Consider the following 27,994-nt stretch of genomic DNA (forward strand, 5'->3'; position numbering starts at 1 on the left):
CTGATTTAGTGGAACACAGTCATGCCCACTGCTTTAAGGACTGGCTACGGCTGCTCTTGCACTACCATAGCAACTTCAGTAGTTATGACACAGACAAATGACCCACAAACTGAAAAGACTATCTGGCTCTATACAGAAAAAGTCTTCCGAGCACCACTTGAGGTGATTAGATTACTAAGCTTGATGACTAAAGAGAATGTGCCGGAGTCACTAACAGGACCTGAAATTCTCAGCAGGACTCAAGGTCAGTGTACACAGTGCTTTAAGAAAGCGTGTGGAGGATGAGATGGCTGCCTTGCTTTATTTTGCTAAAGAACCTGGAATCATGGCAGGGTTTGTCCTGGCTTGCACCAAGGGATGTAAAGCCTTGTGGATGAGGCAAAGAGCACCAGCAACAGGCAAGGCAGCCTGCTTATCAGATGGACCAGAGCTCAGGAACAGGGTCATCCAGGGCTTAGGATGCAAGCTACAGAGGGTTGCTTGTGCTGCTATGGCAGCAACTTCAGCCCCTCGATTTTCCAGAGAAAAACTTCTAAAACTTACAAAGTGCAATATTCCTTAAGGACTTGTGCTTCAGGTAATGCAGGAAAAGATATCAACTTGTGCGTAAGTTGTGGGGAGAAGCGAAGAGCTGAGGAAAGCTTGATGTATTACAACTACGAAAGCTTGGGTAGGGATGACTGACTTAACCTGACCACCACTAATAAAAGTCCTCCTTGCTCCCCACAATCAAGATCAGACCTGGCCAGATTCTGGAGAGATGAACGAAATGGATAGCCCATTCCTGACCCCTCCTTCCTACAGAAATCTGATCAATCAGACTGGTGCAGAGGCAGGTCAGCATGACCACAGACAGGCTTGGCCACCTCTCCCGCTGCAGATTTAAACAGGCAGGGAAGTTTCAGTTATAAAATCTAGGTAAGATTTTAGGAAAATGTACCTAATTATGTATTGATTTAAATGAATTATACAGTTGGAAAACTGTGTGGGATGGTACATTTAAGCATGGCTGACATCATCACAGATCAAAGATGTGGCACAGCATGGGGATTAAAACAAAACAAACCCAACTTGCCACTAAGGGAAGCTGGCTGTACATTAAGTAGTGTTCTGTAACCTAGGAAAATCCTTAGGCAGCCTTCCCTGTTCCTTACTCCATATTCAAATTCTTTTTAAAGAGAATTTGGAATAGTGAGAGTAGGTTGTTAACAAGCCAAAGAGAAGAAATAAGAATGTCAAGATAAAATGGCACCAGTGTTCCAGAAAAAAATGAAGTGAGAAATTTTCAGAAGTGAGTCAAATATCAATTTCACTCAGAAATGTAAAGGAAAGAAATGGATTAAAATGTTGTGAAAGACCTCTATCACAGGGATGTAAAATTTAGTTAATTGTTAAATAATATATTGGCATCTTATGCTTAGATAGAATCAATTTGTGTGAATAAACATCAAACCATTTAAAATGTTTTACAGAAGAAAATTGAAGCTATTATACATGTATATAATATAAAAGCCACTTATTGTAATAGTTTGCTAAATTTTCAACTCCACCTATATTATTGGCTTTCTCTTTAAACCCGCAAAGTTGATTATCACATAATTTCGAAGTCATAGACAAACGTTTAAAGCCACTTTTTAATTAACCGTCAAGAGCGATGTGTGTTTTAGCTGACTTTTGCTACCAGAACACTAACAGTGCAGGAGCGGGGACTGGTTTATATGCCGGACTCTTCAGAAATGGCTTCAGAGGCAGATTTTCCAGGAAGCAAATAGAGCTTTAACTTCAAGGCCCCTCACTTGCAGACTTCTCACTATTTCTGTCCTAAATGTTCACATTCATATCTAATATTTCTATCATAATTTTTAATTTTTTCTTAAAGGCAGCTTTGTAATTTGTAAAAGCACAGGCCCCTGGATCTACCCGGACTGACTGATAACCTAAATGAACAACAATACTGGTAGGCAGGCTAGGCCAACCAGTGTAGTCCTCAGGCAAGTGAGTACCCCAGAGGGAACTGCTCTAGAATACACAGCTATTAAAAAACAACACCGCACTTCATCTGGCCAGCAGTCACTTGCCTTAAGCAGGAAACTGTCTTAACCAAAGTTGCTGGGATATTGAAATTTCTTCTGAAAAGAAAGTCAGTTCAACTGGGTAAAGTCATCTGATTGATCTACTCTACGATACATGCTGTGACCATATGGTAGCCCTTCTCTCCCAAAAGGCTCTTCCTCAAGACCACTTGAATGCATACTACTACACAGTGGACTTGGTTTGCAACTGTGCAACTCTGCCTTAAAACAGTGACTGAACCAGACCAAGCCTTTCTCCCATACTTACAGTCCACTTTTTACCCACACAGACTGGGTGTAGAAGTGCAGGTCCTTGTTCAGAACAGAGTTCACAGCCTCTTCCAGATGTAACTCTCTTCCCTCACAATGCTCCAGAGCAAAAAGGCTGATGGAGGGTTCTTCAAAAACCTATTAGCAGAGAAAGAAGTCATCACCATAGGAGTGGCCATATCTCAGTGACATCCCAGTCTGAACACAGGGTACCCTGGATCCATTGTATTCTTAAATGCATGGAATTTACTGCTTTACTCGCTAAGGTTGCTATAGTCAAAACTGCACTGGAAAGATTAGATTTTATTAATTTTTATTCACTTTTTTGTAAATTAAAATTCAAGTTATCAGAAAAGCAATCAATCTCATAATAAAAACAGCTATAATAAAGAGACCCATGATTCCAAATCACAGATTAAGGTCTTGTGGTACTGTAATATGGACCATAATTAGTTCTGCCAGTGCTTTTAGCTGGCAACAGAATAAATATGGAATGGAATGGCACCCTCATTTCTAGGAGGTCACAGGAGCAGTCACTAGGAATGTAAGACTTTGTGACGGTAAACTCTTCAAAATATCCTAGGAGGAAGAATAAAGGCATTTTTAATTTAAAAAAATAGCTGAAATGCACAAGAATGGTGGTGATTTCTGCATTAAAAGTATTTCTTGAACCCATCATGTCAGACAAGAATATACTGAATATTGCTTTTTCATTCATTAGTGTATGCAAGACACCATGTTAAGAGACTTTTGGGGGGATGACAAAACAAGGCACCATCTATCCTTGTGTCTGGGGAATTACTAATGAGTAGCTAAATTAGAACTGCACATACTGTAATCCAGCGCAGAAAAAGATATGCTGTGTTAGAGTCCTCAGTAGAAAGCTAGATTATTTTTAGCAGAAGGGAACAGGAACCAAGCTTCATGGATGTGGTGGCTTGTGAGCTCAGTTTCAAAGGATTCAGTGGATCTGGAAAGAAGATGGTGAACAGAGGGAAAACACTCTGCAAAGCAAGGCAACAGAAACACATGGAACATGTTGGGGGAACGGCAAGTCAGCCCAACAGGAAACAGCGGCAAGTGCTCCCACAGTTTGTTATAGTGAATTGCACTGCTTGCTTCTCCTCCCACACTGACAGGACAGAGACAGATCTATTCCCAACGGACAGTCCTTGAAGGCTTCTGAACTAAGGACTATGAGTGGGCTGAAGCAACTGCAACTCGGTACATAAGAAGCAAAGCACTAGCAGCAGGGGCAGTGGAGGGTCAAAGAACAGTAAATGAACAGGCAGAAAATAACAGGCTCTCACAGTGATCCTCACAAGGGACCTGCTTATACTTGCATAAGAGAAGAATGACTTATCAAAGAGTTTTTCTTTGCAGCAGTGTTTGGAACAGTGAAGGGTGGGGAATGATTTAAATGCCCATCAAGAGAGGACTGGTTACATAAATTATGGTACATACACAGAAGAATCTTATACAGCTGTAAAAAAAGAATAAGGAGCTCTTTATGAAAGATCACCAAGATATATTCTTTAGAAATAAACACAAAGGATAGTATGAAAAGCATATTTCATATATTAACATTTGCAGAAAAGGAAAATTTCTGTGCACATACATATATATGCGCTTGTACACACATTAAAATTTTTCTAAAAAATAAACCGGTAACCATGGCTACCTGTTGGGAAGACTGCAAAAGAGAAGATAAAGGACACAAGTGGGAGCAAAGTTTTTCACTAAGTGCCTTTTGGTACATTTTGACTTTTGAACCATGGGAATATTTATTTTAAATTGGTATTATTAATTTTAAGTTGGTAATTATTACACGTTTGCGTTGTGTATATGCATTTTTTAGGAAATCTGTCTAACAACAGCATGAGTGAAGAATAGAGAGAATGGAAGTAACGGCATCAGTACTGGTGGAATATATGAGGTCAGAGAAAAATAGACTCAGACCTGAAATGGGTTAAGGGGAAGGTTAGGAGTAAGGGATGGCCAGGAAGACTATTAATATCACAGTGATAACACAGACATGCTAGCTAAGGCAAACAAATGGAATCAGTAAGTGAGGAAAAATGTGAAAAGTCACGGCTTGGGACATGCTGGTATAATCTGTCATATATAAAGAAACCAGGAGGAAAGCATGCCCAGATGTCTTAATGTTGAGATAGAGGCAGAATAATCTTAAGAGAGATGTCCGGCATATACTGGACCTTTTGATCTTGAGTTCTGGGAAAAGACCAGGTTTACAGACATCGTTTGGGAATTCTCAGAAAGTGGGTAATAACTAGAGCCATGGATGAGAAAATGGAAATGCAAGGAAACTAGAACTGCACTGTCATACACAGGTGGGCGATGATGAAACATGGGAGGTGGAAGTGACTGAACAAATGAATCAGGAGAAGACAGCCAAAACAGAACCCCTTTACACTGTAGAAGTGAAGGAGGAAGAGAATTATAAGGAAGACTTGCCCCATGGCATCAAATTATTTCCATGTTGAGGAAGAAGGTGACTGAGATAAGGCTATCTGGGTTTGACAATCAGAAGGCAGCTGGTAACCCTATGACTGCTGTTTTAGCACAATGTCAGAAATTAAGTTAAAATCTAGGTTGTAAGGGCTGAAGAGTAACTGGTGAGAAACTGTATAGGCTATAATAGGTGTACAGACTATTAGAAAAATTTGGTGAAGAGCAGTAGGGAAACGGGGTAGTGGCCTATGAGCATACTTTGTAAAATGGAGAGAAGCTGAATACTGCAAGGCAAAAAGGATGTTCCAGGGAAGGAGGGAGAGGTACAATCCATTGCTTCCCATCAGTTCATGAGGAAAAATATCACTTTGGAAAGGATGAACTCTACCTCTGAAATAAAAGGAAAGATAGAAAAAGGATGCTAAGAAATTTCCATTTAAAATCAGGAAATGTGTGAATAAATTTCTCTTTACATTATGTGGCCAACACTGTCTGCTGATCAAGGAAAGTTTAAAGCATCTTCCAGAAGAAGTTCCTGCAGTGATAGAAATGTTATGTATCTGGACTCTTCAATATGGCAGCCACTAGCCACATGTGGCTTGTGTGACCAAGGGACTGAATCAAATTTAATTTAAATAACCACAGGTGGCTAGTGCTATGGTGTTGGACAGTACAGATTTAGGAGTTAGAGGATACTGGCAAAGAATCTTACAATTGCTGTGTGCAGTGAGAACATAAGCTAAGATGGAAAAGCTACCTAGGAGCATTGATTTTCCCTCAGTAGACACCACTGACTGCACCAGGAATAAAAATTCATCTCTAATCACTGAGTTATTGAGTGGCCACAAGCAAGGTTAGGCACCTCTTCTGCTATCTGCAAAATAAATTGGAAGCATCCCAACAGTTTATAAAATTAACTGAAAGTAAGCAGACAATAAAAATCCACAACCCTGACTATATTGGTGGATTTTTTTCAACATCTTTACCCTCAAGATTTTAGAAAGTATTCCACTTTCCCTTTTTACACACATCTACTTGTTGAGTTACTGATTAGTGAGGAGGAGCAGATGGCAAGGAGCCTGGCCAGTGCTCCAAGTCAACAATCAGCAGCACTCTCCTCAGAGAAGAGCTTGCTGGGGTAAGAGCAACAGACATTTACATCAAAGGCATTTACTGGTTACATGATGTTAACTGTTTTATATCCCAGAGGGGGAAAAAATCTAAAAGCCTATTATGAGAAAGTAATCTAAATGCTAAGCATTATTCTAAGAAAAACTGACTTGGGTACATTTTTCCTCTTCCTTTTGCAGAATGCCTACAAAGATATTTTTCAAAAGGCTGGTATTGTCACTGAAACGCCATTAAATTCAATCCCTTGATTCTAGCAATTCTACCTCTAAAAGTGTATCTCAAGAAAAGATAAAAAGCTCGATGGAGGGAACAAAAAATGTGTAAACCTCTATGTTTTTAAAAATAATGATGCAGGGATATTGAGGAAAAACATTGTACAAGATGACAGAAAATATCTGAAACATTTTAACAGCTTATATAAATTAGTAAGGGTACTCTAAGAAACCTATTGGACAAATGGGCAAAGAAGGTAAGTCAATAGCATTAACCAAAGAAGAGACACAGCTAATAAACCAATGTGGAAAAATATCCCACCTCTCCTAAACAACAACAAAAGGATATCATTATGTGATCCAACTATCAAATTTTACATTTAAGAAGATCTATTGTTTTGAAGCTTTGATTTTTTTCTACTTTATTTTAATTTAAATATTTAATTTATAAGTATACTTGAATTATAAATGCATTTAAAGGTTAGGAAGATTAGGAAAGTCAACACAATGCTAACCTGGGCAGGATGATGGGGGTTGGTTAATAATCTTTTGGAAATAAATGGTATTGAAGAACAATTAATATTTTAAAATCACATTTTTCTGATACATTTCCCTAACATGAAAATGAAAAGGAAGAGAGATCAACTATTAATAAATCTTTAAAACTGAAGATGACACAGTAATCCGAACTTTCCAACCATTAAAAAAAAAAATTGATTACAGTTTGAGCTCTACAAATGTCTTGGCCTTAGTCCACGTTAACGTAGAAGCTGGCCAACCATTTGTGGCTAAAGTTTCTTCTTAGATGTCAGCAGTTAACAGGACATTCCTGCCGGATTAAGTCTAAATCATGCAAAGAGGATACAGTTTCTAAAAGGAAGATGTAGTTGTCAAAGAAAAAGAATACTAGACCAAATTGTATAAATGAAAATTTCAATATGAAAAAAGACAAAACTCATTGTTCCTCCTCATCCCATCAACTAAAATAATAATTTAAATAATTTAAGTGACAATAACAGTAGAAACTAAGATACATAGCACTTAATATGTGCTGGGAATTATTGTTCTAAGTTATATACCTATATCTGTATCTATCCATAGATATATATGCACAACACCTTATTCATTGTTCTGAAATCCAAAAAGCTTTAAAATCAAAATTTTTTTCCTAGTCAACAAAACTCTACCTGAATAAATTGAAGTCTATTTATAATATTACCCAGTTTGTGTAGCTGTGCATAAATTTCATTATAGGAATAGAAATATGTTTAATTAGGGGTGCAGTCCAGAACCCTGCTGGGTGTGTTTCCTTATAGGCCATACATGAATCATATTACTGTTTAAAATTTGAAAAATTACAAATCCCGAAATACATTCAGTTTAGGGATTGTAGAACTGTATTTTCTCATTTTTTTTTTCTACCAACTTTTATTTTCTATTCTGGGGTATCTGTGCAGGGTTGTTACATGGAAAACTGCATGTCACAGGGGTTTCGTGCATAGATTATTTCATCACCCAGGTAATGAGCACAGTACCCAAAAGGTAGTATTTCGATCCTCACCCTCCTCCCACCCTCTCTGCTCAAGCAGGCCCTGGTGTTTATTGTTCCCTTCATAGTGTCCATGTGTATTTAATGTTTATCTTCCACTAATAAGTGAAAACATGACATATTTGTTTTTCTGTTCTTGTGTTAATACGATTCAGATAATGGCCTCCAGCTGCATCCATGTTGCTGCAAAGAACATGATATTCTGCTTTTGTTATGGCTGCGTGGTATTCCATGGTGGCTATGTACCACATTTTCTTTATCCAGTCCAACACTGATGGGCACCTAGGTTGATTCCATGTCTTTGCTATTGTGAATAGTGCTGCCCTGAATATACATGTGCATGTGTCTTTATGATAGAATGATTTATATTCCTTTGAGTATATACCCAGTAATGGAATTGTTAGGTCAACTGGTAGTTCTGTGTTCTTTGAGAAATCTCCAAACTGCTTGCCACAACGGATGAACTAATGCACATTCCCACAACCAGTGTAAACATTCCCTTTTCTCCACAATCTCACTAGCATCTGTTATTTGCTGACTTTTTAATAACAGCCATTTGGACTTGTATGAGATGGTATCTCACTGTGTATTTGATTTGCATCTCTCTACTGATTAGGGATGTTGAGCATTTTTTCATATGCTTGTTGGCAATATGCATATCTTCTTTTGAGAAGTGTCTGTTCATGTCATGTAGGCCACTTTTTAATGGGGTTGTTTTTTGCTTGTTGATTTGTTCCTTACAGATTCTGGATATTAGACCTTTGTTGAATGCACAGTTTGTGAATGTCTTCTCCCATTCTGCTGATTGTTTACTCTGTTGATAGTTTCTTTTGCTGTGCAGAAGCACTTTAGTTTAATTAGGTCCCATTTGTCAATTTTTGTTTTTGTTGTAATTCCTTTTGGAGGCTTCCTCATAGAATCTTTGCCAGGGCCCATGTCCAGAATGGTATTTCCTAGGTTTTCTTCTAGGGTTTTTTACAGTTTTAGGTTTTACATTTAAGTCTTTAATCCCTCTTGAGTTGTTTTTTGCATATGGTGAAAGTAAAGGGTTCAGTTTCAATATTATGCATATGGATAACCAATTATTCCAGCACTATTTACTGAACAGGGAGTCCTTTCCCTACTGTTTATTCTTGTCAACTCTGTCAAAGATCAAATTTTTGTAGGTGTGAGGCTTTATTTCTGAGTTCTCTAACATTTTCCATTGGCCTGTGTGTGTGTTTTTGTACCAGTATCATGCTATTTTGGTTACAGTAGCCTTGTAATATAGTTTGAAATCCGGTGGCACGATGCCTCCAGCTTTTTTTTTTTGCTTAGAGTTGCCTTGGCTATTTGGGCTCATTTTTGGTTCCATGTGAATTTTAGAATAGCTTTTTTCTAATTCTGTGAAAAAATGTGGGTACTCTGGTAGTAACAGTATTGAATCTGTAAATAGCTTTGGGCAGTATGGCCATTTTAATGACATTGATTCTTCCTATCTATGAACATGGAGTGTTTCCCTTTGTTTGTGTTGTCTCTGAGTCCTTTCAGCAGTGTCCTATAATTTTCATTGTAGAGATCTTTTGCCTCCCTGGTGAGCTGTATACCTAGATATTTTATTCTTTGTGTCTATTGTGAATGGAATTGTATTCTTGATTTGGCTCTCAGCTTGGATGTTACTGGTGTATAAAAATGCTACTGACTTTTCTACACTGATTTTGTATCCTGAAATATTACTGAAGTTAATTATCAAATCTAGGACCCTATGGGCAGAGACTATGGAGTCCTCTAAGTATAGAATCATATCATTTGTGAAGAGAGATAGCTTGACTCCCTCTTTTCCTATTTGGTTGCCTTTTACTTCTTTCTCTTGTGGGCTTGTTCTGGCTAGGACTTCCAGTACTATGTTGAACAGCAGAGGTAAGAGTGGGTATCCTTCTCCTGTCGCAGTTTTCAAGGGAATGCTTCCAGCTTTTACTCATTCGGTGTGATGCCGGCAATGGGCTTGTCATATATGTCTCTTATTATTTTGAGATATGTTCCTTCAATGCCTAGTTTGTTGAGGGTTTTTATCATGAAGCGATGTTGAATTTTATTGAAAGCCTTTTCTGCATCTATTGAGATAATTACGTGGGTTCTGTTTTTAGTTCTGTTTATGTAATAAATCACATTTATTGATTTGTATATATTGAACCAACTTTACATCCCAGGAATAAGGCCTACTTGATTGTGGTGGATTAACTTTTTGATGTCCTGCTGGATTCAGTTTGCTAGTACTTTGTTGAGGACTTTTGCATCTTTGTTCATCAGGCATATGGGTCTGAAGTTTTGTTTCTCCGTGTGTTTCTGTCAGGTTTTGGTATTAGAATGATGCTGGCCTCATAGAATGAGTGGTCAGAAACATGCCAAGGGTCACTCATCTAACAGTTATTAATGGTAGAATCAGGACTTGAACCAAGAAGGTCTCTAAGACACTCAAACCAAACTCTTCACCAGTAAACTATAATCCTTCTCATAGAGCCTCTCTCATTTGGTTTAGAAAGTCAGTTTCGATACGGATTTACCTTTCTTACTGGTGTTTGTTTTCCTCTTTTAAGAAAATTATGATTCATTTTAAAAAGAATAACATAGATGACCATGTACCTAAAACCCAGAAGTATTACATTTTAATTTTACTATATTTGTATCAAATTTTTAAAATGAATAAAACATAGCAAATACAGATGAATTTAAACTCCCACCTCCCTGAGAGGTGACCACTATGCTCAAGTTGTAAATCTTTTCAGCTCATGTTTTTCTATTTCTATTAATGGTTATGCATCTTTTGCTTTTAACATTTACAGAAAATGTATTCTACTGTAACATCTTTAGTAGCCTGCTTTCCTTGCCTACTGTGTTTGAAATTTGACTCTTCATACATGTAGCTCTCCAATTCATTGTAACTACTATATTTCATTCCCTTATAGGAATGTGTGATTATTTGTTTCATCCATCATAGCTGCAACAGACATCCTTATTCCCCGCACCATTGTAATTAACACTTCTTCCACTAGCTATATATGAATAATGTTACTTCCCTGCAACTAAGACAAACCTTAGTATTTTCAGATTTTAAAATGCCTGTAGCTAGAGTAAGCTAATGTTACTCATAATTGTTTTAATTTGTATTTCCTTGATCACTAGTGAGGGTTAACATCCTTTGGACGTCCTGAGCCATTTTTCCCTCTTCTATAAACTGCCTATTTATATCCTCTGTTGGTTTTTGAAGTGGATTTTTCTGAATTGGTTTGAAAAAGCTCTAATTATTTTATTTATTGTTTGTAGAGACAGAGACCAGCAATGTCCAGGCTCTTCTGGACTCAAGCAGTCCTCCTAGGTCAGCCTCCCAAAGCACTGGAATTAAGGTCTGAGCCACCACACCCAGCTAAGAGCTCTTCTTATATTCAGTACACTAAACCTTTGCAGGTTATACGGACTGCAAATATATTCTGCGGCTTGCTGTGGCAGTCTGAATAATTAATGCCTGCCTCCTCTCCCTACCCTACAAATGTTCACATCCCAATTCTTAGAACCTGTGAATGTGGTGAATATGTTACCTGACATGGTAAAGAGGCACTTTACAGATATTATTAATTAAGGACCTTGAGATGGGTCTAATCATCTGGATTACTCAGGTAAGCCCAATGTAGCCACCAGGGTCCTTGTAAGAGGAAGTTAGGAGGGTCAGAGATAGAGAGCAGATAAAGAGCAGATAAAGAGCAGAGACTGGAGTGATGCACTTTGAAGATGAAAGAAGGTCATGAGTTAAGGAATGCTGGTGGCCTCTAGAAGCTAGAAAAGGTAAGGAAATGGGTTCTCCCCTAGAGCTTCCCAGATGAAATGACTGCCAACACCTTAATTTTACCACAGTAAGACCAATTTCAGACTTCTGACTTGTGGAACTGCAAGACTGTAAATATCTGTCATCTTAAGCTACTAAGTTTACAGTAATCTGTTACATCAGCAATAGGAAACTAATACATTTGCCTTTCACCTTTTTCTTACTCATTTGTGCTTTTTCTGTTTGAAGAAATCCATCCTACTTCAGTATCATCAGGGTAGATTCCTATATTTTCTTCTAAATTGTAACGTTTGCTTTTCACATTTAGGTTGTTATTAATCCATCTGGAACTGATTTTTGTGTTTGGAGTAAAGTAGGATTCTAACTGTCTTTTTCCATGGAATGGGTCAATTGTCTCCACACCATTTATTTAACAGTTCATCATAGCTCCATTGGAATGCTGTTATCTTCCAAATTCTATTACTATATAGGTCAGTTTCCATGCTACCCTATTCCCCTGTCCCATTTGTCTCTCCTTGTACTGATTCCCACTAATTATTACTACTGTATAAAGCAATATATATTTGGTAGGATAAATGACCCTACATGTTGTTCTTAAAAATTATCTTGGCGATTTTGGACCCATTATCTTTTCCAAATTAATCATAGGATAAGCTTGCCATGTTTTACTCCCCACCTCTACCCCCTAAAAGGACAGAACACTGTGTTTTGCCTGAAACAGTATTAATTTGGGGAAGACCATATCTTTATAATATTGAGTCTTTTTACCTATAAAGATTGTATCTCTCCAATGTTTACTTCCTTCAAGAGTTTTTATAAAATTTCTAGGAAAAAAAACGTATTGCCTTGTGTTAGATTTATTTCTAAATACCCTTAATTGCTATAGTTTAATTGCTATTTATCTTATATTATGCAGCTTTAAAAATGTGCTTTAGCCCTAATAATTTATCATTTACACCATAGATGCTCTTGCCAGTTTTGTTTTTTCCTTTTGTTTTAATCTTATTTCATTTTTTAGATTAATTTTTTTTATTAGATAGAACTTCAGAATACTGAATAGTAGTGGTAATAGGGAGACCGTTGTCTTCCGCCTGAATTTAAAGAGAACTGTTTCAGATATCTCACTGGGAAGTGCGATGTTTACTGTAAGTTTTTGTTGGCCTGCATTTTCAAAATGTGCATAATAGTTAATACCATTAACTATATATATAGGTTCAGCTAAAAAGTTTAATAGTAACCAAATTCTTCTATACTTTATTTATTTTTTTATTATTATACTTTAAGTTCTAGGGAACATGTGCACAACGTGTAGGTTTGTTACATATGTATACATGTGCCATGTTGGTGTGCTGCACCCATTAAGTCGTCATTTACATTAGGTATTCCTCCTAATGCTATCCCTCCCCACTCCCCCAAACCCATGACAGGCCCTGGTGTGTGATGTTCCCCACTGTGTGTCCAAGTGTTCTCATTGTTCAATTCCCACCTATGAGTGAGAACATGTGGTGTTTGATTTTCTGTCCTTGGGATAGTTTGCTGAGAATGATGGTTTCCAGCTTCATCCATGTCCCTACAAAGGACATGAACTCATCCTTTTTATGGCTGCATAGTATTCCGTGGTGAAAATGTGCCACATTTTCTTAATCCAGTCTATCATTGATGGACATTTTGGTTGGTTCCAAGTCTTTGCTATTGTGAATAGTGCCGCAGTAAACATACGTGTGCATGTGTCTTTATAGCAGCATGATTTATAATCCTTTGGGTATATACCCAGTAATGGGATGGCTGGTCAAATGGTATTTCTAGTTCTAGATCTTTGAGAAATCGCCACACTGTCTTCCACAATGGTTGAACTAGTTTGCACCCCCACCAACAGTGTAAAAGTGTTCCTCTTTCTCCACATCCTCTCCAGCACCTGTTGTTTCCTGACTTCTTAATGATTGTCATTCTAACTGCTGTGAGATGGTATCTCATTGTGGTTTTGATTTGCATTTCTCTGATGGCCAGTGATGATGAGCATTTTTTAATGTGTCTATTGGCTGCAGAAATGTATTTTTTTTTAGAAGCGTCTGTTCATATCCTTCGCACACTTTTTGCTGGGGTTGATTTTTTCTTGTAATTTAAGTTCTTTGTAGATTCTGGATATTAGCCCTTTGTCAGATGGGTAGATTGCAAAAATTTTCTCCCATTCTGTAGGTTGCCTGTTCACTCTGATGGTGGTTTCTTTTGCTGTGCTGAAGCTCTTTAGTTTAATTAGATCCCATTTGTCTATTTTGGCTTTTGTTGCCATTGCTTTTGGTGTTTTAGTCATGAGGTCCTTGCTCATGCCTATGTCCTGAATGGTATTGCCTAGGTTTTCTACTAGGGTTTTCATGGTTTTAGGTCTAACATTTAAGTCTTTAATCCATCTTGAATTAATTTTTGTCTTCTACACTTTATAAACTCATTCCTTCCTTTCATTCTGAGGTTGGATTTATAGTCTCCCTCTATTTGTAGCTGTGCCTCTTATTCAGTATCCTTCCGCAGAATGAATGATTGTCTTGCCAATTCTTATTCTACCTCTTAAGATCATTTATGTCATCAGAGTCTTAATTTCATCTGAAGTTTTTCTTCAGCCTCTTGTTATAATATTCTTTGGTTTTGCCTCCGTGGAGCTGCCAGAGTTCGATTATTACTTCAAAGGCAGCCAAACTTCCATTCCAACGCCCCAGTGGAGAAATAAGAGAAGTAACCAGCTAAGTACTGCTCCCATGGAAATGCAATAAAACAGGTTACCCCACACACTCCTGGTCCGTGCTTAAATGTTTTATGCAATAGTCTGAAAGTCGCAGTTAACTCCATCTTAGATCAATCAACAAGTTCTCATGTATCTTGCTCCTAGTCTATATATGCCATTATTCTTTTAATACCCAGTCTGACTTTAAAACATTTCATCAATAGTTAGCAGCTGTAAATTACTATTTTTTTAACTTAGGTTCCCCACCATCCCCCAACTTCTAAAGCTATTATTACAATATTGTAAATGGATAAGACACAAACCTATAGTAAGTCCAAAGTACAACCCCTCTTATGGAATGAGCTCTGAAGTAGAAGAATGAACTTTATACAACTACTGCCTATATATTTTTAGGCATGAATAAATGAGTTTATTTAGTTGGCTTATTACATAATGGACTTGATATTTTTATAGCATTGTGCTAAGTAGAGGGGACATAAGGGTGACAGAATTTAAAGCTACAATAAATATAAATCATCCCCTCAATGGCTTTACAGTTTCAGTAAGTGTGATGAAAAGGAGAAAGTGAAAAGCATCTTGAGATGCAGAGAAAGAATATTCAGGACAGACAAAAGTCACTTTAAGAAATGAGGTCATTGAAGGCTTCCTAGAATTGAGGTCCTTTAAATTAGATCTCAAAGAATTTAGAGACAGGAAAGAAAAACTTCATTCTAACTTCATTCTATGTTTCCACATAAAAACACAAAATAAAGAAAGTTTAAGGAAGGTATTGAGGGGAAGGGGGGAGGGAAAGCTTGTAAACAGGATACATGAAAACAATTGAGCAATAATATTGGAAAAGTAGGACCTGATGCCAGGGTCTGGGCTTTATGAGAAGGTTACATGCTCAATGCTGCAAATAAGAACTGCAAAAGAAAGAGGCCAAAGGAAGAAAATTAGTTATGTACCCATCACAATAGTTTTAGAAAGACAGAATGAGCCTCTAAACTTAGTCATGGCAATGGAAAGGAGATAAGAGGAAAAGCTTAAGACGTATCATGGGACTGTATGCGGTGGCTCACGCCTGTAATCCCAGCACTTTGGGAGGCCGAGGCGGGTGGATCCCTTGAGATCAGGAGTTTGAGAACAGCCTGGCCAACATGGTGAAACCCCGTCTCTACTAAAAATACAAAAATTAGCTGGGAGTGGTGGCACGTGCCTGTAATCCCAGCTACTTGGGAGGCTGAGGCACGAGAATTCCTTGAACTTGGGAGGCGGAGGTTGCAGTGAACCAAGATTGTGCCACTGCACTCCAGCTTAGGTGTCAGAGCCAAACTCCATCTAAAAAAAGGTGGGGAGGGAGTAATGATGATTGCTTTCAACAGAAACAGGGCAGAAAAGAAGAACAAGTCTATGAGAGAAAATGGGATGCTGGCAAAACATGCTGAAGACCCATGTGGAATCTGGGAATGAAGCTCAGGGAATAACTGAGTACTGCTTACTCTAGATATCTGCAAATGCGAATCATCTTTATGACAATGAAAATTTCTAAGTACAGGAGAGGAAAGGCCAAGAATAGGTATCTGAGAAACATCTACACTTGAGAGGCCAAGAGTAAGAATCAAATAACATTTGGACTTGATGAGTTTGTTACGCTAATTCTTTTTTTATTCATATTCAGTACTTAGCACAGTATTTAGTAAAGAGCACGTGTTCAATACTTTAGATTGAATAAATATAAATGCATCTTCAGCAATGGTGTTATTGTGCAGCATTTGTGATATTTATATAAATAATTCAGCTGGATGGTGCAGTGGTTTGCACCTGTAATCCCAGCATTTTGGGAGGCTGAGGCAGGTGCACTGCTTGAGCCCAGGAGTTTCAGACCAGCCTGGGCAACACGGTGAAACCCCATCTCAACCAAAAAACCACAAAAACTAGCCAGACATGGTGGTGCACACCTGTAGTCCCAGCTACTTTGGAGGCTGAGATGGGAGAAATAATTCAGCCACCTTAAATATTTTTCTTTGATCAAAGCAAAATAGAATACCTTTAAACTTTCTTCTACAAAATTACTAATCAGATGTGTTTTTCATTCACAGAACTCTACACCAATGCCCCAAGCATCATCTTAGGCGTTTTTTTTTTTTTTTTTTTTTTTTAAATCATTTTATTGCCCTTTCACACCCAGTATGACTACTCCTAAATATAGAAGGCTTTGGTTTCAGCCCCCACAAAACACTTAAACTTCCTTAGGCATGATATTCAATCTTTTTCATCTTAAAAGGTCTTCTTGTAATCACTGTTAAGCAGTCAAGCCATTACCAAACCAAGGCTACTGAAAACCTTAAAGAGAAGTCAGTGGAAACCAATTCACCATGTTTTGAGATAGATATTTAGGCATTTTATTAGACATGTAATTTTTCCAGATATATAATTATATCTCTGTGAAGAGCCTGATGAAAACCCTGGGTCTTAGTTCACTTTCCTAATTCTAGGCCACTTAATTTATTATTTTTCCCAGATGCTTACATAGAGCTGTCTTAGTATGATTAAATTAAATTTCCCTATATTAAATTACCTGATGATTTTAGAATTCTAAAGGAATTTTGAAAGAGAACTGGGGACCATATTCTGAGGCAGACTTTTCTACTTGTCTACCATATACTTCATTTGACAGCCACCAAACCACCTCCAGACTGTCACTAAAAATTAATCTCAAGTTTTTAAAAGGAAGTTAGCTCTGTTACAGTAGCAGAGAGAAATTATTACAATTTCATCTCCTTTCATTTTCTCCAAAATATAGTAATAGAGAACACCTCTATGAGTTTATACATCTCTGGTAGATTGTATTATTGTTTGAATATACTTTGTCGACTTCATCGCTGCCCAAGTGAGAGTCTATTCCCCTGCCCCATTTATGTCAGGCTTGGTCTAATGACTTGCTTTTGGAAACAGAATATGAGTGGACACAATGATGTGTGCATGGGCAAAATGAATCTGAGCAGAAGCTCCAAATGTGACTCTGTGATTGTGACCTTGTTCCCTCTTTCCCCTGTCATGAAAGTAGTCATGTCCCCAATTGGAGGTGCTCCCATTAGCTTGGTCCCAATGCAAAGCAAATATCAAAAGTGTATCTAAATCCAACTCACAAGCCTAAAGTGGAGGCCATGCAACTGTCTTGCCATTTTGAGACAAAATATGAAAATGAAATGAACATATGTTTTCAACCACTATGACTCTGGAGACTGTTGTGAAAGTTAATACATGATCTTATTATTCCCTCTGACCTTGTGAATCCTAAAGCCGGATAAATTCTTTTTCACATCCAATTAGAAATATGACGAGGATACTTATTTGCAACAGAACTGGAGGCTGTCCGATATTTGAAAATACCTGTTCTAACAGCTTCTTTACAGAAGAATTAACTGAGATACAGATAAATTAAGAGATTTGCCTAAGGTCATATTAGTTAGACGCAGAACTATGAACTACGCTCCTAGCTCCATTCATTATAAAATGACTGCAACACTGCAAATTGTGTGTTGACAGCCCTCTAGAATGTTACCTTCACCTGTACCAACAGAAGTTTGCCTGGAGCAAACTGTCATCTTCAAAATATACTTATCTTCTACGAAGATGAAGTCTTAAGACTCCTCAATATGATACCATTGTGACACTGAAGCACCAAGCCATAGCATGTCTGGCAATACCAACTGCAGGCAACATCCCTCGAATTCTGCAGTTTTAACTAATAAAAGCGAAAGCAAAGGATTACCTCATATTACATAATGTCAACTTAATTACACAGAAACATTTCCTAGAATGAATCCAGAATTACACTGGATTGTGGCATAGGCAGCAGTATTAGGAAATCTAAGAAAAAAGGCGTATCAATTCCTAAGTACAAAGATAGTGGGGAGAATCACAGAAAGAATCAGAATTAATGAGAGAAGCAGAATAGATAGTGTATCTAGCACTGTCCAGGGAAACGAGACAGAATCTAGAGGGTGTGAGCAACTGGGACCTATATAGTAAAAGGACTCTTTTGGGAGGAACGTTAGCCTACAGGCTAATCGCAAGACATCTACCCTATTTTACCCAAATCTTATGCTCAACAAATAACCTCCCGATGACTAATTCAGTTTCCCTTGTTTTTCAGAGAGGGGAAAAAATGCCCAGGACAGAATTCTCGAGCATTCCAGTCACTAGAATCCACTTATTACAAAATACTAAATTGACCTTCTGGTTTACATATCAATCTCCCTAGGTCTGATCAACTTAAGGCTTTGGGATCCCTGTTGAGGTGTCTTCATGGTCAATCTGCAGATCTTTGTAGGATATCCAGCCTCCCTCATGCTCCTCCCATTTCAACACCAAACCTGCTGCTGTAACACATCTTCGCAAAAGATGTTTCAAATATTTTCAGTATATTATGAATGGCATTAAGATAACTAACGTGCTACCCTTACATAAACTGATTATACTCTTTAACCCATTCTTGAAGTGAAACGTCTATAGATTTCAAGTCCTTCCCAATAGGCACCTTCGCTTATGCTGCCTGGGTTCCACAGGACCAAAACTAGGGACATGCAACTCCACATGACAACTTACATGAAAAAATCTCTGTTTATTTTAATCCCAAATTTTTCATTTTACACTTCATGAAACTAAAGGAATTATAACCCTTCAAAGAAAAACAGTAACACTAATTAATTTTGACCCTGCTTCTAAAATGCCCTCCCTAGAAATTTTGTTGGTTTAGTTCACTGAATTAAGAGTTGTACAAAATCCTTTTGGGATGATACTTTCAAATTTAGACCTCTATCTTTTGCTTTTAGAGTTAACACCAAATAAGTATCTGTCTGCTGATTTGGCCACTAAAAATTGTTTAAAAAATCGCTTTCCAGTAAATGTGGACTACTACCTTCCAGTGTCTTTTCCAGCATTATCAAAGCCTGCAGAGACTTGCCAGATCATATATATATATATATATATATAAACCAGTTTTCCTCCAACAGACAAGAAGTGTTAGTAGCCATTTATTTTTTCCATGTTGGTGTCTACAGAGCCATTGAGAGAGACCAAGAACACTATTTATATTCTTGTTCTCAGCCAAGACTCTATAATTAGTCTGATACCAAGAATACTCTATCCAGGAATGCCTTGTGAAATAGGACTACACTGCTTAGGTTGAGATCAAAGATCCTGGCCATTATCCCTGGAGTCAGCTCTGACAGAAAGGTTTGAGTCACTACTACTATTATGTAGAGTTTCTAATCAGCTCTGTGTAAAACTGAAGCTTTGACCAAACATATTGCCAAGGAATTGTCATAACTAGATATCTTGAAAGTATCCAAGATCCTCACTACCTCCTCTGCACAGATCCTATTGACCAGGGGTCCAGAATTGATGTCCTGGAGTTGTGATCCCATTTTTCTCACATTTGAAATTCTAAATAAATGTGGTGGAAAGGAAGACCTACTTACTCTGTAAATATGGGCCTCCAAGGTGACCCAGATCATTTTGCACACACCAGACAGAAAGGCCCTGTTCCCAAAAACAGGTTTGAATTTAGAATCTGCTACCTTAGTAGCAGACAAACTGTCATGTGACTTACCTAGTAGAATAATAAAGTGGTCAGGTTATTTTTATACTTAAGCAGCTATAATAACAACAACCATGGTACTAATAGCTAACATTTAAATGAGAACTCACCATATGCTGTGCACTTTATAAGCATCATCTCATTTAATATCCCAGTGGCCTTGTAAGTACTATTGTTATTATTTTATTTTTATAGATGGGTAAGCCAAGTAACTTTGCCAGTGTCACTCAAATTGATTAAAGTATCAAACTGGGAGTTAAGTCGAGGCCTACATTATTCTAATTCTTGAGTTTTACACCCCTGCTTTTTTTAAAACAAGAATATCAATATTACATTTTGGTTGGATTTCATGAGTGAACCTCAGTTTTACAATTGACAAATGAATTATTCATATTTTTCAGATTTTGATATTTCTCCTTTTATCATTTCTTCCAACTTCACATTATCATTGGTGGTAATTAAACTGGACAAGAAAAAGAGTCTTGTAAGTATGCATTTTGCAAAGTACTTACATAGTCAATGGGCTTGAGAGATTTGACTTTAGATGCTGGGCAACCGCAGGAAGTAAGGTCAGCATAGAGGCCTTCTTCTAACACACAGTGATTAACAAACACGTCTTCTTGGTAATAGAGGAGCCAGCTAAAAGCCAAGCAGTAAAACATTCAGTCAAATTGCATTCACTTGGCAGTACAGGCTCATTATTTTGCTGTGGGAACTGGTGTAGGGGTAGGGCATAGAAAGTGGTGCAGAGCACCACCACACCAGCTTAAAAAACAAAAAACAAAAACAAAAAAAACACACAACAGCTACCACTATTATTCCTCGACTGCTTATGATGCACCAGGCATTAGGCTAGACACTTTACATATACTATTTCATGGTGTCCTTAATAATTCTATGAGTTAGGAACATCCTCATTTTTATAGGCAGCAAAAGTAAAGATCAGAAAGGTAAAGTGATTTTCCCATGGTTCCTCAAACTACTCAATGGTAGAGATGAAGTTTGCAATGAGACGATGTATGCTATAAGCTAAAGACATTCTTTTTATTTAGTGCCTTCATGTATAGCACTCTGGGATTAGATCAGGGTGATTATTAAGTACCTGAACAGATTATAAGCTCTTTTTGGGAAAAATTAAAAATGTTTTTATTCAGTTTAGATTAGTATAGAAGACAGATTTTTTTAAATCACACAAGAGTATATAAAACCTGTCACCTACAAATCTGACAACTAATAGAAAATTTTAAAAAGAAATAAACCCCTTAGAATCTTCAATAGTGAGTTATCTTCAATACAGTATTCATCAAAAGATAGCTAAACACACACCCTTTTGAAAAGAATGAGCCCAAGGGAAAAATTAAATGACTGTTACTAATTTAGTTTTGGTGTGGTTAAGTTCTTGCCCTGTATTTTAAGATCACCAGAACTGTACTCTTGCCAGACCAGTTTAACTTTGGATAACCGTAGAAATGCTGTGACATTATATTTACTGTCACGTCTTCTACTGTAATAAGCATTTCATAGTCAACATTTATCAAAGGTTTCTAGTGTGCCAGGCATAAAGCTAGTGCATTATTTTATTTAGTCCTTGTAAGAAACCTCTGAGGTAGGTACCATTATTACTCCTCCTTTACAGATGAGAAAGCTGAGGTTCAGAGAGATGACTCATTTTGCCTAAAGTTACATAGCTAGAAAATGGTGGAACTGGGCTCAAATCCAGGTCTCTCACACATTCCAGGTGCTTACACAATTGTCATAGTTCTTGTATTCTTTTATCCTGCTGTTGTATATTTCCTACATGAAGAGACGTGTGACTAGTTTGTCCTATTATTCAGTGTCAAGAAAAATACATTTTCCTCCAGAAAAACTTCAGTGTTTCTCATTAACAGACAATGATCCTAAATCTTGTAAAATATTTTCTTCTATCTTAGTGGAGAAGGAACTCAGGGCCAAATAATAGTAACAAAATTATTTCAGGTCCTTGGGGTGTGTGTGAGTGTGTGTGTGTGTGTGTGTGTTTCTTATTAGAGTTGCAGATCTCTATTTAACTTATTGTGCCCTACTTTGTGTTTTAATGTTGTAAAACTCACATTTCCTTTTCAGAGGTAAGTATATAAACAAAAACAAATACAAGGAGGCTCAAGGCAGAAGAGCTATAGGAAATAGGAGAAGGAAAGGACTGCTTGATTTAGGGTTAATCAAGAAGGTGAACAGAAATAATGGAGTGGACTGAACCTTAAAGGATATATCTGAATTATTATTAAGCAGAGGTCACAAACTTATATACCTTCAGGAGACCACACAGGTAATGCAGATTTGAGTAGTGTACCAGGTGGAAAAAAATTGGGAATAGTGGTGATTATGGTATGCTGGAAAGCACATATGCAATCTACTCACTACCAGCTAATTACTGACAAAGGCAAAAGCTTTCTCCAAGTCGTAAAATCTTCTGATTTTTAAAGAGAAGGTGGAAAACAGCTTCTTCTGAAAAATATCCTAAATGTAAGTATTAATACTTACATTTGTATTAATGTATTACATTTGTAAAAATTGTATTAATACAATTTTTTTAACCTAGCGTATAAGCCAAACAAATGACACCTGCTGGCTAGATTTACCAGAGACCTCCAACCTTTGGTATGAAACAGGCATCAGCAAACTACAGCATGTGGGCCAAATTTGCCCCACTGCTTGTTTTCAAACAGCCCATAAGCTAAGACTGGTTTTCACATTTTCAGAGGGCTTAAAATTTTAAAAGAAGACAATTTCATGACATGTAAATGTTACATACAATTAAAATGTCAATGTCCATAAATAATGTTTCATTGGAATGCAGCTGTGCCTATTGGTTTGTGTATTGTGTATGGCTGCTTTTGTGCTATGTCTGATAGCAGTGTTGAGAGTAGCTGGGATAGAGCCTGTGGAACCCACAAAGTCAAAAATATTCACTATCTGATTCTTTATAAAGTGTGCTGACCCCCGGTATAGAGGGTATGGAGGAAAGCAAATGTTAGAAAAGAGAATAGGATGGGAAATGGATAGGAAAAGGAGGCTAGTTGATGGTAAGGTCAGGAAAAGAAAGAGCTTGAACTTGATTGGACTGGTACTAGAAAATGGCTGGGAATTAAAGCATTAGCAAAAATATTAAACTGGATTTTGGGACACATAATTGGACTGTGATTTGTCTGGGGTAAACACTAGAAATTAGATGACACTGAAACAGGGGGTAGCTAAGAGACTGAAGTTTTTGAAGTGAAAAATAGAAGGCCCAGGTCTCTAATGATTCAAGGGAGAAGGGAGGAAAACTGACAAACCTAATATATTTTAAAGGAAGGAAAGAGACTTTGATAGGTTGCTAGGTAGATGTTTGATACATAGAGATGCCACTGAACTGTACAATTAAAAATTGTTAAAATGGTAAATTTTATGTTACGTATATTTTAGCACAATAAAAAATTTGTAGAATATATTTTAGCTGTGAGAATCACATGTAGTTTCATATACATGTGAAAAATATACAGTATATTGTTGCAATTGGAAGAATATCCGATTCAGAGATGAGAAAAAAAGACCAAAGGAATCATGGATCTGAAATTTGGTATGTGATCTTGGGAAACCCTAACTCTGAACCTGGTTTCCACATCTGTGAAAGGGGGATGATGAACACTTCGTTAAAAGGTTAAAAAAATTAGGATTAATGTGTCTTACTTTAAAAAACACCAGGTATTTTTATCGCATTCTACTGTGTCAGACAGTAAATATACAATATAAACATTCAAAATATTTAGGAAATAATCTAAGATCACAGTGAGAGACAAAAATCAAAATGTTCCCTAAGTTGGTTAATCAGCATTCTGCTTTTCTGTATTCCACCATAGCTCAAAATACAAATTAAGCAAAATTAATATAGATCAGTTAGCAGGTAACCAATGCCTGTTGAAGATAAATTTTAAAGATTCACTGTGCGTGCAAAAAATATATCTCTGTAAATTTAAAAACATTAGTTATTAAATAACAGCAGAAAACACTAAGTAAGCATACTTACCAACCTCGAAGAACTTTAAAAGAACATGGTATAAGTGAAGTCAAATCAGAAGTTTCTTCTGTCAAATCTATACATTCACCTTGGAACCCTGGTTTACTGAATACTTTGAGCTACAAGAACAACACCACAACAGTTAAACAGAAAAAAAATGGTCTTAGATGATCACAAGCAAATAAAAACCTTTAATTTCATGAATTTATAAAATGTAGTGAAATATCACTCATGTTTTATCTATTATCAATGAATTCATATTAGGGATAATGATACGCTCCTTAAACTTGCTTTCTTACGTGGTTTCAGGAATGGAACATCACTATTTGTTTACCATTTTCTTGCCTCTCTTCCACCAAATTGTGGGAACAGAGGCCTAGAAAACAATTCTGCCTATAAAAGAATACATTAGAGTCCTTCCTCCACTAACATGTGGTCCTTTATTCTCTCAAACAATCACTGTGCCTTATGTTGAGACTAGATGTATAAAATAAGAAGAAATTTAGTGCTAAACATGAAAGAGGCTTAGATTAGTATAAGGCTACATGGTTAGATGCTTCTCTCCCTAGCTCTTCCTGATCCACAGTTAATATAAGGAGAAGAGGAGAGCACGAGCGCATGCCCATAAGCAAGCATGAAGAGTACCCAGGAGGGCACACGAGCAGATGGCAGAGGAGATAATAATGACGGGATTAGTGGAAGATTTATGGTGAAGAAAGAAAGATATCTGTGTCATGTATTTCAGCTTACAGGCTTCGGTTTTCTGATAAGAATACCTTAAATGTGCAGCTTATAGTTATATACAACTACATTTCTACTTTAGTCAATTTTGTCGAGAAAAATCCATGAAATCTCAACTGTAATTCCCTTTAGACCAGATATATAATAATCTACAACTCTAGTAGCCTTGAATCTACAATAGGAATGAAAAAAATTAAAGAGCCCATAAAAATTTCATAATACACTGGAGACTTGGAACAACATGGCCCACAGGTCCACCCTGCACTGACAGGCCTGCACTAGGGCACAGAACACATCATAACAGACCATCTGCTCGTGCTGTCATCGAGGATAAGGCTATCCTGAGCAGCTAATGTTCACCTCCCTCATCTTCCCAAAGGCCTTTTCTTAGAAGAATTGTTTCTTGGTTATTTCATTCTGCTCTGGCCTTACTTGATCTGTTGTCAAAGATCAGTCAAAATCAGGGAGGTGAGAAAACTAATTCCCCATGATCATCTGTGGCTTGTACAACACCACTTCCTACTGTGAAACCACGCTGTATTTGGAGCATTAAAACATCAAGGGACTTCTTGCCTTAAGGAGATGTGATCCAGCAAGTTTCTGTTGTAGTCCTTGTAGCAGATACAGAGGATAGCAAAGAAATGAAGTCCAAACCAAGACATACTTAGGTTTTTTAACTTAAAGACATATAAAATGTGAGGCTAAAAAGCAAATCACTTTTAACCTCCAAAAAATGCAGAGAAATTTCTCCTGCATGGAAATTCTTAATAAAAATTAAAGAAAAGCCACATGAGAAGAGAGACATGTTGTCTTGCTCACTAACTACATTCCCAGTTAATTAGTTGTATACTGCTGAATTGAAGATTTATACTTCACCATTTTCACAATGAAGCCATGAAACATGAAATCCTGGACTACTGATAATGCCAGTGAAGCATATTTCAGATGGTATATATAGTAGCCACCTCCAGTTTTTTGTCTCAGTCTTCATACCCAGAAAAATTAATTAAAATCCATATACACATGCAGAAATAATGTTATAAAGTATCTCTTGATTTGATGGGTTAAAATAGTCTTTGTCCAAACTTTAAAAACTGGGTTAAATGCTTATCTGAGTTTACTAGATGAGATACGGTATATGATTCACCCAGAATTAGACCAACTCTACAAAAATATACCTCATTTTGATCACCTTATCAATCCTCAAAACAGAACAATTCTCATGATAATGTTCTGAGGATCGACCATACAGAAACCAACTCTGAGCTTACTGATTATAATAATTAACTTGTGGTTTCTACTCTTGGTGAAATTAAGTGACCGAGCCTTGGAGAAATTAAGTCCTTGGAAAAACTAGCTGGATAAATGACCATGTTGGCTTCCTTTACAGAACAATGGATAACAAATATACAAAACAACTCAGGTTGCTTAAAACCAAGGCAAATAGACAAACAAGAGATGAGTGTTTTCCAAACTATACCCATCCTTCTGTGCCACGTTGGTACGGCTCAATCCCTAACAGCTCCCCAACTAGAAATAGAAGTGAAGGAAAAAAAGTATCCCTCTGGTTTGCTTTTCACATACATTATCGTACTTCTTTCTTAGAACTACCATTTGAGCAGAAATTATCTCCACTATATTATGAAGATTTCACAGAAATTCTTTTTGCTACATAATTTTCATTTATAATATATGCTAACAATATGTGGTAATATATATCTTTAATATAATATGACAAACTAAAAATGCAATGAACTACTGACAAAACAAGAAGCTGTGCTTACTTATTCTACAATATCAGCATTATTTTTAATGTAATTTGACTTACTCCAATACTAAAATAATTTCTATGAGAAACTTTCTTCCCTGTCTAAATAAGACTTTCTCTAGCCCTCTGAGCCTCCCTCATAGAAATATGTTGATTATTAAGGAAAAGTCTTGTTTCTATTCTTCTATTACATCACATCTTTCTCATACTGTAGTGTTATATATTTCTCATATTGGTTATATATTGTACAATGATTTCATTTCCCTTATTAATCATAAAGGTTTTCTTTACTGAAATAATTCTTCCTAAGTATTTCTGTGATTTGGCTCCTATAAAAATGATCTGGTTAAAGTGCCACAAAGAAGTGTTTTCTCTTTACTGCTTGTAAATCTTACTGTATTTGCCTAAAGCTGTCACTTTCCTATCCCCCATACATGAAAACAGTAGCAACAATTATTACAGATCCTGTGATCACTGTAAAATTCAGTGAGGCTAAATTATCCAATATAAGAAAACACCTAGTTGTTTTTCTTGGTGAAAATCATGCATAAAATGGAACAGGGGCTCAATATTTAAATAAATCCAAACATTTAATTATATCTGGAAATGGACTTTAAAAAGATTCTAGAAACAAAAAGTACTTGGCTGAGTCAAAGGGGAGAACTGGTTAGAATTTCTAGAGAATGATGCCTAACTACAACCACCTCTGAAAACTAAATTCACTGTTACAAGATTTAATCTAGTACTAGATTCCAATATTCAGGACTTGTGGTAAGAGAGATGATGACGATATGCAGATAATACATATTCTGTTTGGTTTTTGTTTGGGAGGGAAATTAAAAAAAAAAATGTCACTTGCTAACAGTGAAGAATTCTATAGCGATCCTATATATCTTGAGTTGCTAATTAGACATAATGACCAAGCTTCAGCCTTCAGAAAAAAAAAAAATCTTCTCAATAAAAGGTGGTGTTCTCTGCATGTTCTCATTCATAAGTGGGAGTTGAACATTGAAAACATATGGGCACAGAGAAGGGAGCAACACACACCAGGGCCTGCTGGGGAGTGAGGGGTGAGAGGAGGGAACTTAGAGGACTGGTCAGTAGGTCCAGCAAACCACCATGGCACACGTATACCTATGTAACAAACCTGCACGTTCTGTACATGTATCCCCCCCTTTTTGTAAAGAAGAAATAAAGACAAAAAAATTAAAACAAAATAAAACTTTCCTAATCCCAAAACAAAAAATAAGATTAAAAAATAAAAGGTGGCGTTCCACCAATATCTCAAATAAGTCACATCTCCTCATGATATGTTTCCAGAACAGTCATTAACAATATTTTCAATCATCATAACACTCATAATGTATACTAATCCCTATACACCTACATTTTCTGGCTTTTCCCCTCTTAGGTTGCTTGAGGTTCCCCTTAAAATCACCAGCATAAAAAAATTCCCTCTCTGACTTGAGCTCTGAAATGAAACTTCCTCCTCATTCCTCAGGGAAAATTAGTACCCCATCTGAACACAGCATCTGTATTGCCAATCTGACTGTTGTAACTACTGCCTGTTGAAGAGAAAATACTTTCCAGTTATTGAAC

The 27,994-nt window shown here is 36.9% G+C and overlaps 1 protein-coding gene and 1 long non-coding RNA gene across 3 annotated transcripts in view; one reads left to right on the forward strand and one right to left on the reverse strand.

Annotated features, from left to right (window-relative positions):
• The window catches only part of CRYBG3 (crystallin beta-gamma domain containing 3), a 120,981-nt gene that overhangs the window by 8,803 nt on the left and 84,184 nt on the right, over positions 1-27,994 (reverse strand). For both annotated transcript variants that reach the window (XM_050782013.1, XM_050782014.1), the window contains 3 exons: positions 23,896-24,005; positions 20,363-20,489; positions 2,341-2,480 (listed from right to left, as the gene is read on the reverse strand). In XM_050782013.1, the coding sequence (XP_050637970.1) occupies positions 2,341-2,480; positions 20,363-20,489; positions 23,896-24,005 (377 nt within the window). The remainder of the gene's footprint in view (positions 1-2,340; positions 2,481-20,362; positions 20,490-23,895; positions 24,006-27,994) is intronic.
• On the forward strand, positions 95-27,984 carry LOC126949332 (uncharacterized). Its single transcript, XR_007723663.1, has 3 exons — positions 95-244; positions 20,252-20,334; positions 27,897-27,984. It is a non-coding gene; the product is annotated as an uncharacterized LOC126949332 (long non-coding RNA).

This window comes from Macaca thibetana, chromosome 2 (genome assembly GCF_024542745.1).
Source record: "Macaca thibetana thibetana isolate TM-01 chromosome 2, ASM2454274v1, whole genome shotgun sequence".
NCBI classification, from domain to species: Eukaryota; Metazoa; Chordata; class Mammalia; order Primates; family Cercopithecidae; genus Macaca; species Macaca thibetana.